The sequence below is a fragment of the Arvicanthis niloticus genome, chromosome 11 (genome assembly GCF_011762505.2).
Source record: "Arvicanthis niloticus isolate mArvNil1 chromosome 11, mArvNil1.pat.X, whole genome shotgun sequence".
Classification (NCBI taxonomy): Eukaryota; Metazoa; Chordata; class Mammalia; order Rodentia; family Muridae; genus Arvicanthis; species Arvicanthis niloticus.
Genome location: NC_047668.1, coordinates 37,668,426 through 37,682,545, shown reverse-complemented (window position 1 = coordinate 37,682,545; position 14,120 = coordinate 37,668,426). Strand labels below are relative to the sequence as shown.

General features: G+C 41.8%; 1 protein-coding gene across 3 annotated transcripts in view; it reads right to left on the bottom strand.

Annotated features, from left to right (window-relative positions):
* Window positions 1-14,120, bottom strand: part of Dcdc2c (doublecortin domain containing 2C) — a 67,210-nt gene that overhangs the window by 18,419 nt on the left and 34,671 nt on the right. For 2 of the 3 annotated variants that reach the window (XM_034514471.2, XM_076942049.1), the window contains exon 10: window positions 11,457-11,498. In XM_034514471.2, the coding sequence (XP_034370362.1) occupies window positions 11,457-11,498 (42 nt within the window). Of the gene's footprint in view, window positions 1-10,926; window positions 10,972-11,456; window positions 11,499-14,120 lie in introns of all 3 variants that reach the window. The other variant, XM_076942050.1, reaches the window with a different exon arrangement.

Here is a 14,120-nt window from a genome sequence, read left to right as displayed (position 1 = left end):
TAGGACACACTGTGACACACCACAGGTTCCATGACAAGATATTTTTTCTCTGTTGGGGGGAGTTGCAAGTGTGGAGGGCAGGCTCAAGGGGAGAGGGAGATGAGTGGGATTGGGGCGCATAATATGAAATTCACAAAGAACCAATAAAAATGTTTTAGGACAAAAGAAATACAAAAAGAAAAATTGGATGGTTCACAAAATCTGATTTCAAAACCTCAGGATTCAAAATATCTTCTTATTAGTGAAAGAATAACAAGATAGGCATCCCACAGGGGTCCTGAGAGAATGAGGTCCCTATGAGTTGCCCATACCTTGAGAAAGGTTGGCAACTATATGACCATGTTATTCCCCAAAATTCCTAAAACTGGATACCAAATCGGGTAACCTTTATTGTCCACAAGTGATATATTAACTCTTAAATTTCACTATTATCATGTGGGGCACTTTATCTAGGTAGACATTTATGATCAGAAGATGTGTCTGCATGTGTAGTTACATGTGGAGCTTAGAGAACAATTTTAGGTCTCTTCGTTTACTGCTTGCCATCTTGTTTTTTGAGACAAGTTCTCTACTGAACCTGGAGCTTGTTGTTTAAGCTATGCTGACTGATTAACAAGGCTACAGGGTCTGCCTTTCTCCATCTCCCCCAGGACTGGGGTTATAGGCACATATCATCATGGGTGCTAGGGATCCAAACTTGGATTTATTTATTTATTTATTTATTATGTTTTATGTGCTTCTATGTGTGTGACTGGTATCTGCAGAATCCAGAAGCGGGCATTAGATCCCATGAAACTAGAGTTACAATTGCTAGCCACCATGTGAGTGCTGAGAAACAAACACAAGTCCTCTAGTACAAAGGCCACACAGTTGCTTTGAATAATTGAGATTATTTAGTTGTATAATTTCCATCTTTAAGAGGAACCACCCTCACATTGACTGTTTTGAGTCATAATTTTCTCCTTGAGCCTTTGTCTCTTTTTAAAAAACCAAGCTGTACATGTGACTACACAAAGTTGGGAGGACATGGGTAAGGATCCAGCATCCCTCTGGAATTCTCTTAGTCAAGCCTGGAGAGCACTGTGAAATAAGGAATGTTACTCTTGCAAAGGTAAGAAACTAAGACAGAAGAAGCTGAGCTAGCATGCCATCGATCCCAGGAAGGTTGCACAGTGTCCTTCAAGCTTACGCAAGGAAGGTTCAAGTGACAAGGAAGGTTCTGAGGGAGAGAGCTGCTTCTGGGGAATGAAAATGTGCCTGGCAAATGGACCAGTGTGCATACACTGGGAGGTAAGAGCCACTCAGTATCAAGAGGAACTGTGTTCTGAGATACAGAGAGCCTCACATGCAGAAGCCAAATCAGAAGTTAACAAGAAGCAAGGAGCTGACTGGACCATTTAGCCACTAAAGACAGGTTTTACATATACGTAGGAGCAACTATCTGGAGAACTTGATCCTTTTGTTTCAAATGTAGTTAATAGCTGCCATTTCCAAGTGAAGTTTTAAACTACTGAGGATGATTTCTGACTTGAGAACACTAAGCCTTCCTGTTGAATAGTATTAACAGTGGTCAGTGAATGCCTCATGGGTGCCCAGTGTCAGGCAAGAATTGTTCATGCTCATGAAGTCTTATCACCAACATGGCGGAAGTGAGAACATGTCAGCTAAGGAGCACTCACAGAGTCCTGCTCTCCATCTCAGCACTACAAAACCTTCATCAGGACCTAGACATCCATATACAGGAGTTTGACAACCTCTTACTACTGCAATCACCACAAGCATCACTTCTTAGAGTGGTCCACAGCTCCCAAAACCACATAACAGGTCGGCTAGGTCAAACACTGTTCATTATAGTAAGAATGCTTTCTTGGGCTGATGCAGGGAGAGATGCATTAGCATCAGGACAGATCAAGCCATAGCTCCAAACTGCACAGTTCCCACAGAGCCATTATGGTTGTGCATGGTCAGTTTTAGAATAAAACTATTGTTTTCATTAAACATTGACCTCCAATCCATTGCCATTAGTATTCTGTGTAAGAAAATGAAAAACCCATGCAAAGCAGTTCTGCTCTACCTCCAGCACAGTCGCCACGCCCCCCCCCCCAACCACACAAAAGCACATAAGCTAACCACATAGGTCATGGATGGCATTCTAACTGAAAAGCATAAATAGCAAGCTATGCTTATCCACTTACGGATAAGCTATGCTTATCCACTGGAGTATTTGGCAGGCATTTTCTCTAACAACTTGAGGCCACACTGTTGATGAAAACAGCTGATGGTGTTTAGGCACAATATTAATATCTGAGCGTTCAAAACGGAAAAAAAAAAGTTTTATATCATTCATGTGTGTTTGACATCTCTCTCAACACTAAAAGTTTTTTTCTCCAGATATTGTCAGAAATACTAATGTGTGTGACTTTTCAATGCTGCATAATTAAAGTGTTATCATCATCTGCGTGACTCGCCAAACCAGTATTTTCCAAATGACCAATGCACTGTGGTACAAAATCATGCATAAGTAATAGTTCACTCAAACCATAACATTTAATAATGGATTTTAATGACAGAAAAAAATGATGGAACAAAAGTTCATGGGTGTGGTTCACAATGTAGCTAACCTTTAAAGACCATGTGTAGCTTAGGTATGGCACAGCATCTAAAAGGTTACTTAAGCATTTCTCCTCTCAAGGACCTAACGTGTGAGGGCTGGATGCTCTTAGGCTATTTTAGTTGACTGTCGCAGACGGACATGAGAAACCGCTGCCTTCCGTGAACCAAAGACACTTGCCAAAAATGAGAGACAGTATTTATGTTCTTACTGACCTTTCTTTTGGGGAAACAGATCTGTTTTTCATTAAAGCTATGATAATTGTAGTAAATTTGATTATAATTAATTTTAAATGAGGCAATGGATATGTTAAAGTCCTTAGGTTCTGGATTATTGTTTCAGTTTTGATTCCTAACATGGTAGCTACTTGAAAGTTACAACCCGCAGAAGCTATGTGAATCCTTAACAGTGTTTATGCAGACGAAGAGTCCTGATGGCTATGTCTAAGGAGAGCTATTTGAACATGTTTAACATGGAGGCTGGGACGGTAACTCAGGAAATGACTTACTGCATAAGAATAAGAACCTGAGTTCCACAGGCACAACCACAGAAAAAGCCAGGCTTTGTGCACACTTGTAATCCCAATGCCAGAAAAACAGAAAAAGGCAGATTCCCAGGGCTCTGTGGTGATCCAATCTAAACTACTTGATGGTTCTCAGCCAATGAAAAGAATTGTCTCCTCTTTTGTCTATAAACCCCTCTCATACAGGCTGGCCAGCCTCCCCACAGCATGCCCTGACCTATGGCATGTTCTTTGATTCCAAGAAGCTCAATGACAGGGAAGTGAGGTGATCAAGTCCACACCTGACTATTTCCTACTCTGTCTGAACCTGGCATAGGATCCGGTTCCCCAAGATGATCCCAGAACATACACTAGACAGTTGGAATTGTCTTAAGGTATTTCAGTTGTACAATAATTTTACTAAAGACTTTTGCATTGAAGTGTTTAAATTAACAAAGAGACACTTCCATAGGGATTCTGGCCCAAAAGCCTTCTTGGTTGGTTTCGTTTCATTTGGTTTGGTTGACTGGCTCCTTGGTCAGTTGTTTTGATTTGGTTTGAATTATATGAGGGAATTTATTAAGTTGGCTTACATAAAAAAGATCACTTAGTCCCACAGTTTCTCTAGGCCTAAGAGCTAGAGAAATCTGTAGCCATTCAGTCCACAAAGCTGGATTCTCAGAACAAAAAGAACCAACGGTGAGCCTCAGCTAGTAAAGACCTAGGGGTCCTTGGAGAGTCGATGGCTCAAACTAGTGTTAAAAGGCTGACAGACCTGGAGTCTGAAGTCCGGATGGCATGGGGGCAGCATTAAAAAAAAAAAAAAAAAAATACCGGAAAAAAAAAAATGTACCAACTTTGAGTTCAGCTTAGATGGCTGTTTGAAAGCTTCCCCCATCTTTTGCTCTTTGTTCCCATTCTGGACCCCACTCCCTAACCCCCTAGCTATAAAGACAGGGTCTTATGTAGCCCAGGCAGGCCTCAAAAGTCTATATGTATCTGAGAGTGACCTTGATTTGACTCAGGAGTTTTAGACCCCTGGGACCCTGTATGCTCTCCTGACATTCTATGGCTCAGTTAGTAGTTTTCATACATGGAGTAGGTGACACACACATGTATAGGGGTGACAGGTATCTTGAGAGAAGTTGCTCAGGTTCCAAGTTTTCATGGAAATAGGAAAAGTCAATAGCATTTTACTCAGCCCCAAATATACCTGCAAGCTAGGAGAGTGCTTGTGTGCTGTCTGCCTAAAGTATTTACCAGTCAATGAAATGAGCTGTTGAGTAAAACAAAATGCAAAATTATTTTTCATATTTTTGGTTGTGAGCTTTGCCTTTTAACAACTAAGTCATCTCTCCAGCTTCACAATTATCTCTTGATGTTTCAAAACATGTTTTTTAAAGCCTCACTTCTCAACTTGTTCTATTCTGAAGCAGAAACTGTGAGCTGTATCTGTAAGTATCTCTTCTGCACTGCCATAGATTTCTCTCCTCAAATACCATGAAGACAAACAGACAGAAATTCCTGGGTTGGGTGGACGCCACACAAAGCCCCCAGGCAACCAGAACAATAAGCCGAGCAGACCTCCTGCCTCTCCTCTCTGCCTCTTCTTGGGGAAAAATTTCCAGCTTCAAGAAATAAACATAGAGTGGAGAAAAAGAGGCTCCCACAGGACACAACCTCACTTGTCAAAGTACCCTTGGCCTGCCAACATCCTTCCTCATCTCTTTCCTCCAAACTACTCATGGGAAAAGGTATTTTCCTTCAAAACTGGCTTTCAAGTTAGTACAACTAGATTATAAATACTCCTAAAATTAGTTCCTTGTGGGTTAGTACAGACAGTCAATCAAGATCTCTCATTATGCCTTCCCCAAAGTCAATGTAGAAGTGTTACCTTTAGTGTCCAAAAATTAGAGTTATGACACCTAAGTCATACAAACCTAAACCACAGCTCATTCAGTGCCTTACAAAAATATTATAAGAGAACCAAGTACAGTCTTATAATTTAAATAGATTCATAGATTTTGGTCAGAGAAGGGGAGACTCTCTAAGTCACGCAGAAAGCAAAGTAAATACAAATTGCCTTTTTCTGCGGTCGCTACAATGGCTGTGCTCTGAGTGGCTACATTTTAAAAAGAACCTGTCACTCTGAGGCAGAAGTGTGATAAAATGACCACCCATCCAGATAGGAACAAGAGTGTGATGTCAAAGATGAATGGACCTAGAGGGGACCACTTCTATCTCCTGCCTCCTACTCCTGCTACTCAGTCATACCAATTATAAAATTCTACATGATACTTCAAACTGCTCACATTCTCTGAGAGTGTACCAAGGCTACACTCTGAAATTTTCCTCACCACAAAATCTCAACCCTGTTCTTTGTCCCAGTAGATGGCCTGAAGTAAATAAGAAGTCTATTCATCAACTTCAAATTTCTATAGCAGAGAGCTGTAGTGATGGTAAAATGCAAAGGCAGTCGATGAGTAGGTGCCTACCTGGGCACTTGGCTCAGTCTTATCTCCTTTACTTTTCCAACATCAAGGTCAGCAAACACAGGGGAAATATATCTAAGAGCTAGAAAGAGCCAGGAACAGTCTGCCCTAAAAGCATTGTCTCCACCAGCCCTGAGCCAAGAGGTAATGGCTCTGAGAGGAAGATGCTTCTAAGAATAGCAGAGGGTGAACCCTGGGGCCGGGCTGGGGATGGAGCCACTGTTGCAGCCATGAAATACAAATATCTACAGGGATGCAAGTTAACACCCTCAGGCTCCACTGGTGTTAGGAGGAGAATCCAGTTCCACTGAAGATTGGAAGACAGGATGAGAAGTTAAGTCCCTGCTAGAAACCAGGCACAAAGTACAGAGCTTCTAGGTGACAACTGAGATGCTGAGACTTGAGCTACAGTCAGGGATCTTCCACCAGCTATTTCTCTGCCCCAGACCAAAGACACTGTATCTGTCTTCTCTTGTACCACCCATGCTTACTGTGATTTCTAACATTTCCAAAGACACAAGACTGTCTCCATATTGCTCAGCACAGGACAAAACAGACTATTATAAGATATCAATCTCATCTGTTGGCTTTGCTGCCCAACACCACCCATGGCACAACACATGACCAAAATGAGGATAAAGCATTCTCTTCAGATGAAAGTGAAAATCGTCTCCTTTAATCCAAGTGGATCTTCTCAGTATAAAAGAATCTACATTTCATTTTTCTAGAACCATGTGTTTCTCTAAAAGTTTCATCACTTAATATTTAATTCATCATCATCCCACTTAGTACTATTGATGACTTACACTTAGCTTTCCAGACCCCAGATCAATCAATACTGACCATGTCTCTTAGAGAAGCAATAAAATAGCTAGCTGTGGTGACAGAGTAGCATCAAGATAATGAAGAAGGAAAAGCAGAAAGGACAGTGGGTAGGTAATGAATTTTAAAAATCAATTAAAGCATCAATGCCATGCTCATTTTATCACAAAAACCCTGAGTCAGAAACAATGCTGGATCAGAAAAGGACACTGGTCTTATTGGCACTGTTGGCAGTGTCAATTAAATGAGAGTCCTCTGCTGACGAAGTGTTCAAGAGTAGATCACTGTTAGGAATTTGTATACACATTTTATTTACTCCAGTGGATGACTAAGTGATTATTTGCGACAGTAGCTGCAGGGGAAGGAACTTGTCAAATGTCCTTAGCTCACCATTCATTAAAATATATTAAATTTTTTAAATATCATTCACGTTTATGGATATAAACCATGAATACTGCATCCAAGTCACCCAACATAGCTAATTAAGTGTGTGTGTGTGTGTGTGTGTGTGTGTGTGTGTGTGTGTGGTATTTATCTGTGTGTGTGATGGGTATGTGTGTGATGTGTGTGGTGTGTGGTGTGTATGGTGTGTGTGTGTGTGTGTGTGTGTGTGTGTGTGTGTGTGTGTGTATACAACACACATACTTGGAGGCACCTAAAAGAGGCAAGAAGAGGGAGTCAGATCCCCTGGCACTGGAGTTACAGGCTGTTATGAGCATATAACAGATGCAAGAAGAAACTTGAACTCAGGTCTCTACAAGAGCAGCAAGCCTTCAATTGCTGAGCCATCTCCTCCATCCCCATCACCACAACTTCTAAATTTTTAATTTTCTTGTCATTTAAGCAAAGACTTTGAGTCAAAAGGCTCTGAAGGTTCCTAGGTGCCAACAGCATGAAACAAATGAGAAGCGATAAAAGACCAAAGCCCTCTGACCCTAACTCCTAAATCTTAGATGCCCCCCCCCCATATTTCATCATTTAAAAAGATTTTTTTAATTGTTTTAGAAAATTGCTATTGGCAAGGAAAGAGATGAATCTGCACGAATGGTTGTCCTGGGAGAAAGGTCTAGCCTTACTAGACAAGAGGAACTGTTCGTCAAAGCTATTGAAACTCATACACAAGACAGCATGGTAATGCCAAGAGCCTGATAGTGCAGAACTTAAAGCCACGGGAATTGAGGTGCAGAGTGTTGAGACCACACATTTCCTCGGGTGCTACTTGAAACAAACACATAGGCTAGGAAATGCTTAAAGATCAGTCTAGAGAAATAAACTTAAGTCAGGTGAACATGAGAATTGGCAGCGTAAGGCAAGGCGTTTCTTCAAGAGAACTGTGGGAGCCAGCACTTCCTTCATAAAAGTCGGGAAATCTGGATGTAAAAGGACAGGTGGTACTCTGTGAGAAATCACACACAGCTGCAGAGCAGGGCCAGCAGTCCCCCTGTGACGCACTTGTCCCACTGCTCGCCTGGCACTGTTTCTCTACATCAACAGCCCAACAGAACTTTCTTGGGCTGGAGCATTAGCTGATGAACTTGCCAAAACACACTAACCACTTATTGCAGAGAAGGCACAACCCTGCCTCTGAGTAACCAGACACTCAACACATCACTGCCAGGCCAGACAAGGGAAGATTCTAGACTTACATTACATTCTAAATATTTCTATTTTGACATCAAGATTTCAAACAATTGCATGCACATGTTTTAGGTTTGCAAGTATACCAAAGGACATATTTGATACCAGCCATATGCTCACATGTTGCTTGGTGATTTCCCACATTTGTTTCCAGATGCACCAAAATACAGATGCGTAAAGGAAGAAAAAAAAAACTAATACTTTTCCAGAAAATACCCTGCCTGTGATGTTCAACCAGCATTGGCATTAGTCTAAGTATACACATTTGAAGAGGCTTAACATTATCATCGAACTTATAAAATATATCTCTAAGGGAGTTAATGTGAATGCTAATAACCTCATGTTAGGTACTTGTTTTCAGATAGCAAAACTTATTTTAATCATAATTATTCATAATTGATTTTGAAGCCTCTTAAAAACATGCACAATTATCTTTCCATCTCCATTGTTCTTTGTACTTGAACTTGTCACTACGGCAACCATGGATACTCAGACATCAGAAAGGATCCAGTAGTCATACTGTATGATAAAAACAAGAACCTTTATGCCCAGGGCCCTCCAGTGTTTGGTACTGTGATCTAGAAAGTTCTTATCAGACAAATACAGGACAGGCTAGCAGTAGAACAATCTAACACCTAGACTGGTGACATAGAACGTCATCTGTTGTCAAGTCTGTTTCCTTTTTTCCTTTATAGCTTTTGCTTTTGATTTTAATTGTAACTTCAAAAATATACCATGTAAGAAATCAAACTGAAGCAAGCCAGCGGTGGCGCACGCATTAAGCGTCAGCCCGCCAGAGGGCCTCCGTGCCCTCCTTTGCGAGTTCGAATCCCGCTGTCTCTACCTCCCGTGTGATTCTCTCGCTGAGTCTCATGGGAAAAAAAAAAAAAAAGAAATCAAACTGAGTGCTTGTTCAGTACAAAAACTGAACCTGACTTTCTTAATTTTCATCTAAAATGTTAAAACAGATGACACCACAGAACAACACTTGTAGGGTGCCCTGGGGGAGCTCAGCAGAAACAAGACCCACTGTGGTCTGTTACTGATGCTGACATTCCTGATAGGAACGAAACAAGCCTAAACCCATCTCAAACCAGTAAGAACATTCCAAAGTATAACAGGAATGAAATTTTAAACACTGAAAATGACCTCAATATTAATTCATAGAATTAATATTAGGAATCATATCTTATTTGTATTATGTATTAACTACATAATTAGGGAGTGATGTCTTCTTTGGTTTCTCAATTGGGGGGTTGGGGGGGGGAGTCTGTTTGGTTGGTCCAGGTTTTTGTTGTTGTTATTCCTGTTGAAGTATCTCCACTATGTGGCCCATGCTGGCATGGAAGTAGGAATCAGCCTTCCAAGTACTAGGATTAAAGTCATGTACTTCCAATTCCAGCCTACATTTGTTAAAATTAAAATACCACATGAAAGAAAGAAAGAAAGAAAGAAAGAAAGAAAGAAAGAAAGAAAGAGAAGGCAAACAATGGAAGCCAATCTTAAAGCACATGTAGTAGCAAAAACAGCTTCTAGACGGAGGAAAACAGGTTATGGGTGGAAGATACAGGTGCTAGACACTTGACACCTCACTTTCTTTGTCTGTCTTCCTCCTGGAGGTCCTGTGGTATGCATCAATTATTCACAACTTGCCACTGTTAGGAAATGTGGACTGGCTTCATTACTTGGAAGTTATCCCACTTTCGTAGACAGAGGAACTAAAGCTCAAAGTGATACAACTACCCACTACCCACACTCCATGTGGCTCCGAATCTAAAACCATTTGTTGTTTTGTTTTTTGAGTCAGGGTCTCACGAAATACTTTTGATTGCCCTGGAACTCACCATGTAGATCAATCTGTCCTTGAACTCACAGAATTCCACCTCCTGAGTGCTAAAACTTTTCATTACATAATTTTTGGCTTTTTTTTTCTGAGTAAAAGAGCAAATAACAGTTGGGCAGTGGTGGCGCACACTTTTAATCACGGCACTCAGAAAGCAAAGGCAAGTGGATCTCTGTGAGCTCGAGGCCAACCTACCTTGTCTACAGAGTGAGTTCCAGATAGGCAGGACTACACAGAAAAACTCTGTCTTGGCTTGGAGGACAAATAACACATGTGCCAGACAAGTGATGAATATTCTGAAGACTTGCTTGACACTTACACCATTTACATTGATGAGGAATCACTGTGTACATAGTTGTCTCTCCAGCCCTGTTGGAAAGACTGACCACTGTTCCCCAGACAAGATGACAGATAGCTGAGCTGATGCCCTGCTTTTTAACTCAGGGTTTAATGACCACCAGCCGGATTTCACGCAGAGGTACACAAACATTCATCCTGCAGCTTAACAGTGGCATAAGTAAAATCACACCATCCCTGTGTTACACAGAGAGGTCATGTTTTATAGGATTTTGCAGGTCCGTGTCTCACTGATTCTCGAGTCTGCAAACTTGGAAAATGGTGGTTAAAGCACAAAGTACACAGAGGGCAAGTCACTTCACAGTGACACCTAGAGAAGAGCTGACACAACACACCAGTGCTACCTAGCATGGTTGTCCGCAAGTTATAGTCTACGGAGCCTGGAGCTCACAGAGCCACCCTCCCCTCTTCCCCTCCCCCCCCCCCAGTTAATAAAAAGATAACAGAAATCAGTTAATACAAAGAAAACAACAACCCCGAGCAGGTTTTATCAACACTCTAGAGTTGGACTTTGTTATGATTAAGCAATGAAACTTTAACAGAAGAGAAGTAGAGCCTGCGGGTTTTAGGTGAATTCCCACAGCCACCATCCTGATAACTGTGGACCCAACATATGACTCTAGGCTGAGCTACCCACAGCAGCTTTGATGACATAACTGACCTTCACATTTCCATGCATGTCCCATGTTCTCGATGAAGCAATAAACTGCCCAAGTGAACCGAAGGGTAAGGGGAATAAATTAGACATACTCAACCAAAAGTCACTATCAACATTCACGTAGCAATCATGATCATTTAATCCTACTTAACACAAAGCTGAAGGTGAGGGGGACACTGTCTGGGGCTTACACATACACACATGGGGGAGGTAACATGTCCCTCATAGCACAAGGCTGCAATGAAAACATGAAATTGTTACCACTGCCTAGGAAACTGAAGTGTTTCTCCTCAGGGAGAGCTCCTTGGAAGGGCTGTCTAAGGCTGTCTTCACAGTAGAGCCTCTGCCTGTCTGAAATGCTAGGAGGGTGTTTCTTTACCTCTGACTTTGTTTTCTTACCCGCAAGAACTGGGCCAGGATTTCTGACAGGTAAGGAACTTACATTCCTAAGAGGCACCTGATAGATTGGACGATCCAGGGAGCACCCTGTCTTTCGCAAGAGAAATGCAAAGCTACAGTTTGTTGATACAAACCTTTCTGTCAATATCTTCATAAAGCCTTTCCACTTCCTTTTCCTATTATTAAAAAAAAAAAAAGGTATATATGGTAATCAGGTATCTGCAAGAAAGGTGCCATAAATAAATTCTTAGCCTCTCCCATCTTTTCTCCCCTCCTCAGTTAGCACAAATTCTTCCACATCAAAACTACCACAAAGTTTCATGCTAAGTCCCAAACCCGCTCCAGGCTGCATCCACTTGCCCCAATCTTCTTGATTCCTCCTCCCTTTTCCCTTAGCATATACTTTTCCCTTTCTAAACACATTTTATGTTCATCTTGTTAAACGTTTATGGGGTCTGAGTGTGAAATGTCTCCACAGGCTCATGTCTTGAAGACGTGCTCCCCAGCTGATGCTGCTGCCTAGAGAGGCCATGGCAGCTTTAGGAGATTAGACATAGAGGGACTGGACCACTTGAGAAGGGCCTTCGAAGGTTGCACACTCCCCTGGTTCCAGCTTTATCTCTTCTTCCTGATCTCCCATGTGTTACCACCACCATGAACTATGCTGTGCCTATGCAATAACGGGTGGACAGTCTCTGAAAGCAGGATCCACCGACGTCTTCCTTCCATGTTTTGTTCTACTAGCATGTGGTCACGGCCACAAGAAGGTAACCGCCTTCTATTCTGTTGCACTTTGGTTTGGTTTTGCCTAATTAACCTCTGAGAAGTTCCACCCTTCCATATGTCCAGATCAGCCCACAAATTTCACTGTCAACTGCCCTCCCGCTCATTCTATGGCAGAATTACAAATTAGCCAGGTCCCATGAGTGAATGTCACATTTGTCTCTACCACTTGTTATCAATTAATATGCTTGTGGGCAATTCCTAGTTATCATTTTGATAGCTTGGAAAGACTGTAGATTTAATTCTAATAAAAAGCAAAATTCCACTTCTGAAAGGATGCACCAAGGGGCTGAAGAGATGTCTCTGGGTTTAAGAATGCTTGCTGCTCTTGTAAAGGACCAGAATTTGGTTCCCAGCACCCATGTTGAGATACTCACAACTGTGTGTTACTCCAGCTCCAGAGGATCTGATGCCCTCTTCTGCTCTTCGTGAACACTGTACTCATGTGCACAAATTCATACATAGATATGCACATATACATGATTTAACTTTTAAAGCATAATCTTTAAAAGACTGCACCAATTCATAAGCCAACCTAAGAAGTACTACAGCAGCTTTTCTGTATCTATATTTACATAAATATTGTCAGCTATCTGCCAGGACACTCTGTAAGAAATCATTAATTAAATTTATTAAGCACTGGGCATCATCGACCTGAGTTAAGTGGCAAACACCACATTGCTTATTCACTCTTCCTTAAATAGGACTGAGACATGGAGATTAGAACTTCAGGAGCTGTCATTTCAATGAGTTTTCTACTCTTTTCATCTGCCTTCTATTATTGGGCTGTCACTGTATTCATGACATTAGGAGATCTTTCAAATTAAGAAACATTGATTTGTGTTGCAGGTATTTCCTCTTTGCTTTGGTTGACTTTTAACCTCATTAATTTTTTTTTCAAAGACAAAACCCTGGTTTTCCACTTAGAAACCCATTACATCTTTGGGGATGATCACTTCTTACAAGTGATGGAGGATCTTGAGACTAACACCCGATTCTAGCACTCTGTGCCTTTAACTGGCCCCATGCTGCCTTCCTGGAGGCTCAAAGGTTACTTGGTGTCTGCCAAGTTCTCCATCAGTTCAAGATCAGTAAGTTCTGTGTGCCTGGGAATGGGAGGAGTGCTGAAGATGATAAGAACACAAATGGAACCCAGGCTCAGGTAGACAGATAACTCTAAGAAGAGCCAGACTGACCAGATGGCAGGAGAAGAGTAAATGGCTAGAGAGCCATGGAGAAGACACACAGGGAATCCAGGGAGCTAAGAAAAGAAGGCATCATCTCTGGGAGATATGGAGGGACTCAAACTGGACTGACAGAGGACAGGACAGGACAGACAGCTTGTACACGCAAAACACCAGCAAGAAGTTACAAAGTCTGTTTTGGGGGAGAAAAGAATCTCATCACCTAAAATTTAAAGTCAGTTCCTCCTGTGCTCCCTCTCAGAGGGGTGTGTGTGTGTGTGTGTGTGTGTGTGTGTGTGTGTTGTAATGTATTGTTTGTGTGGGTATTTACAGGTATACATGCATATGTGCTCATGCATGTAAATACCAGGGTAAGGTGTCTTCCTGGATTTCTCTCAACCTTATTTTCTAAGACAGGATCTCACCAAACCTGGGGCTCATCTATTCATCTATTTCGCTAGGCTGGCTCATGAGGGAGCTTCAGGACTCTGCCTGGCTCCACACCTCACTCCACACATGCACTACACTCACTGAGGATGTGTGTACACTACCATCCTCTGTGTCTGTGTGGATGCTGGGGATCTATGCTCAAGTCCTTGTGCTTTCAGATCAGGCACTTCAAGGTATCCCTCCAGCCCCTGAAGCTTTTATATATAGATTCTTCAAGGTAGGAAAAACTTTAAAAAAAAAAATAAATAAAGATTGGCAACCCAATGTCAGGAAACCCTTGAAGTCCCATGGAATTTGGCATTTCCAAGTGAAAGGCTTCTCTATGGCACCCTACGGAGCTGGCCTGCAGACCTGGACTGGAGAGGGGTGGGAAATGCAGGC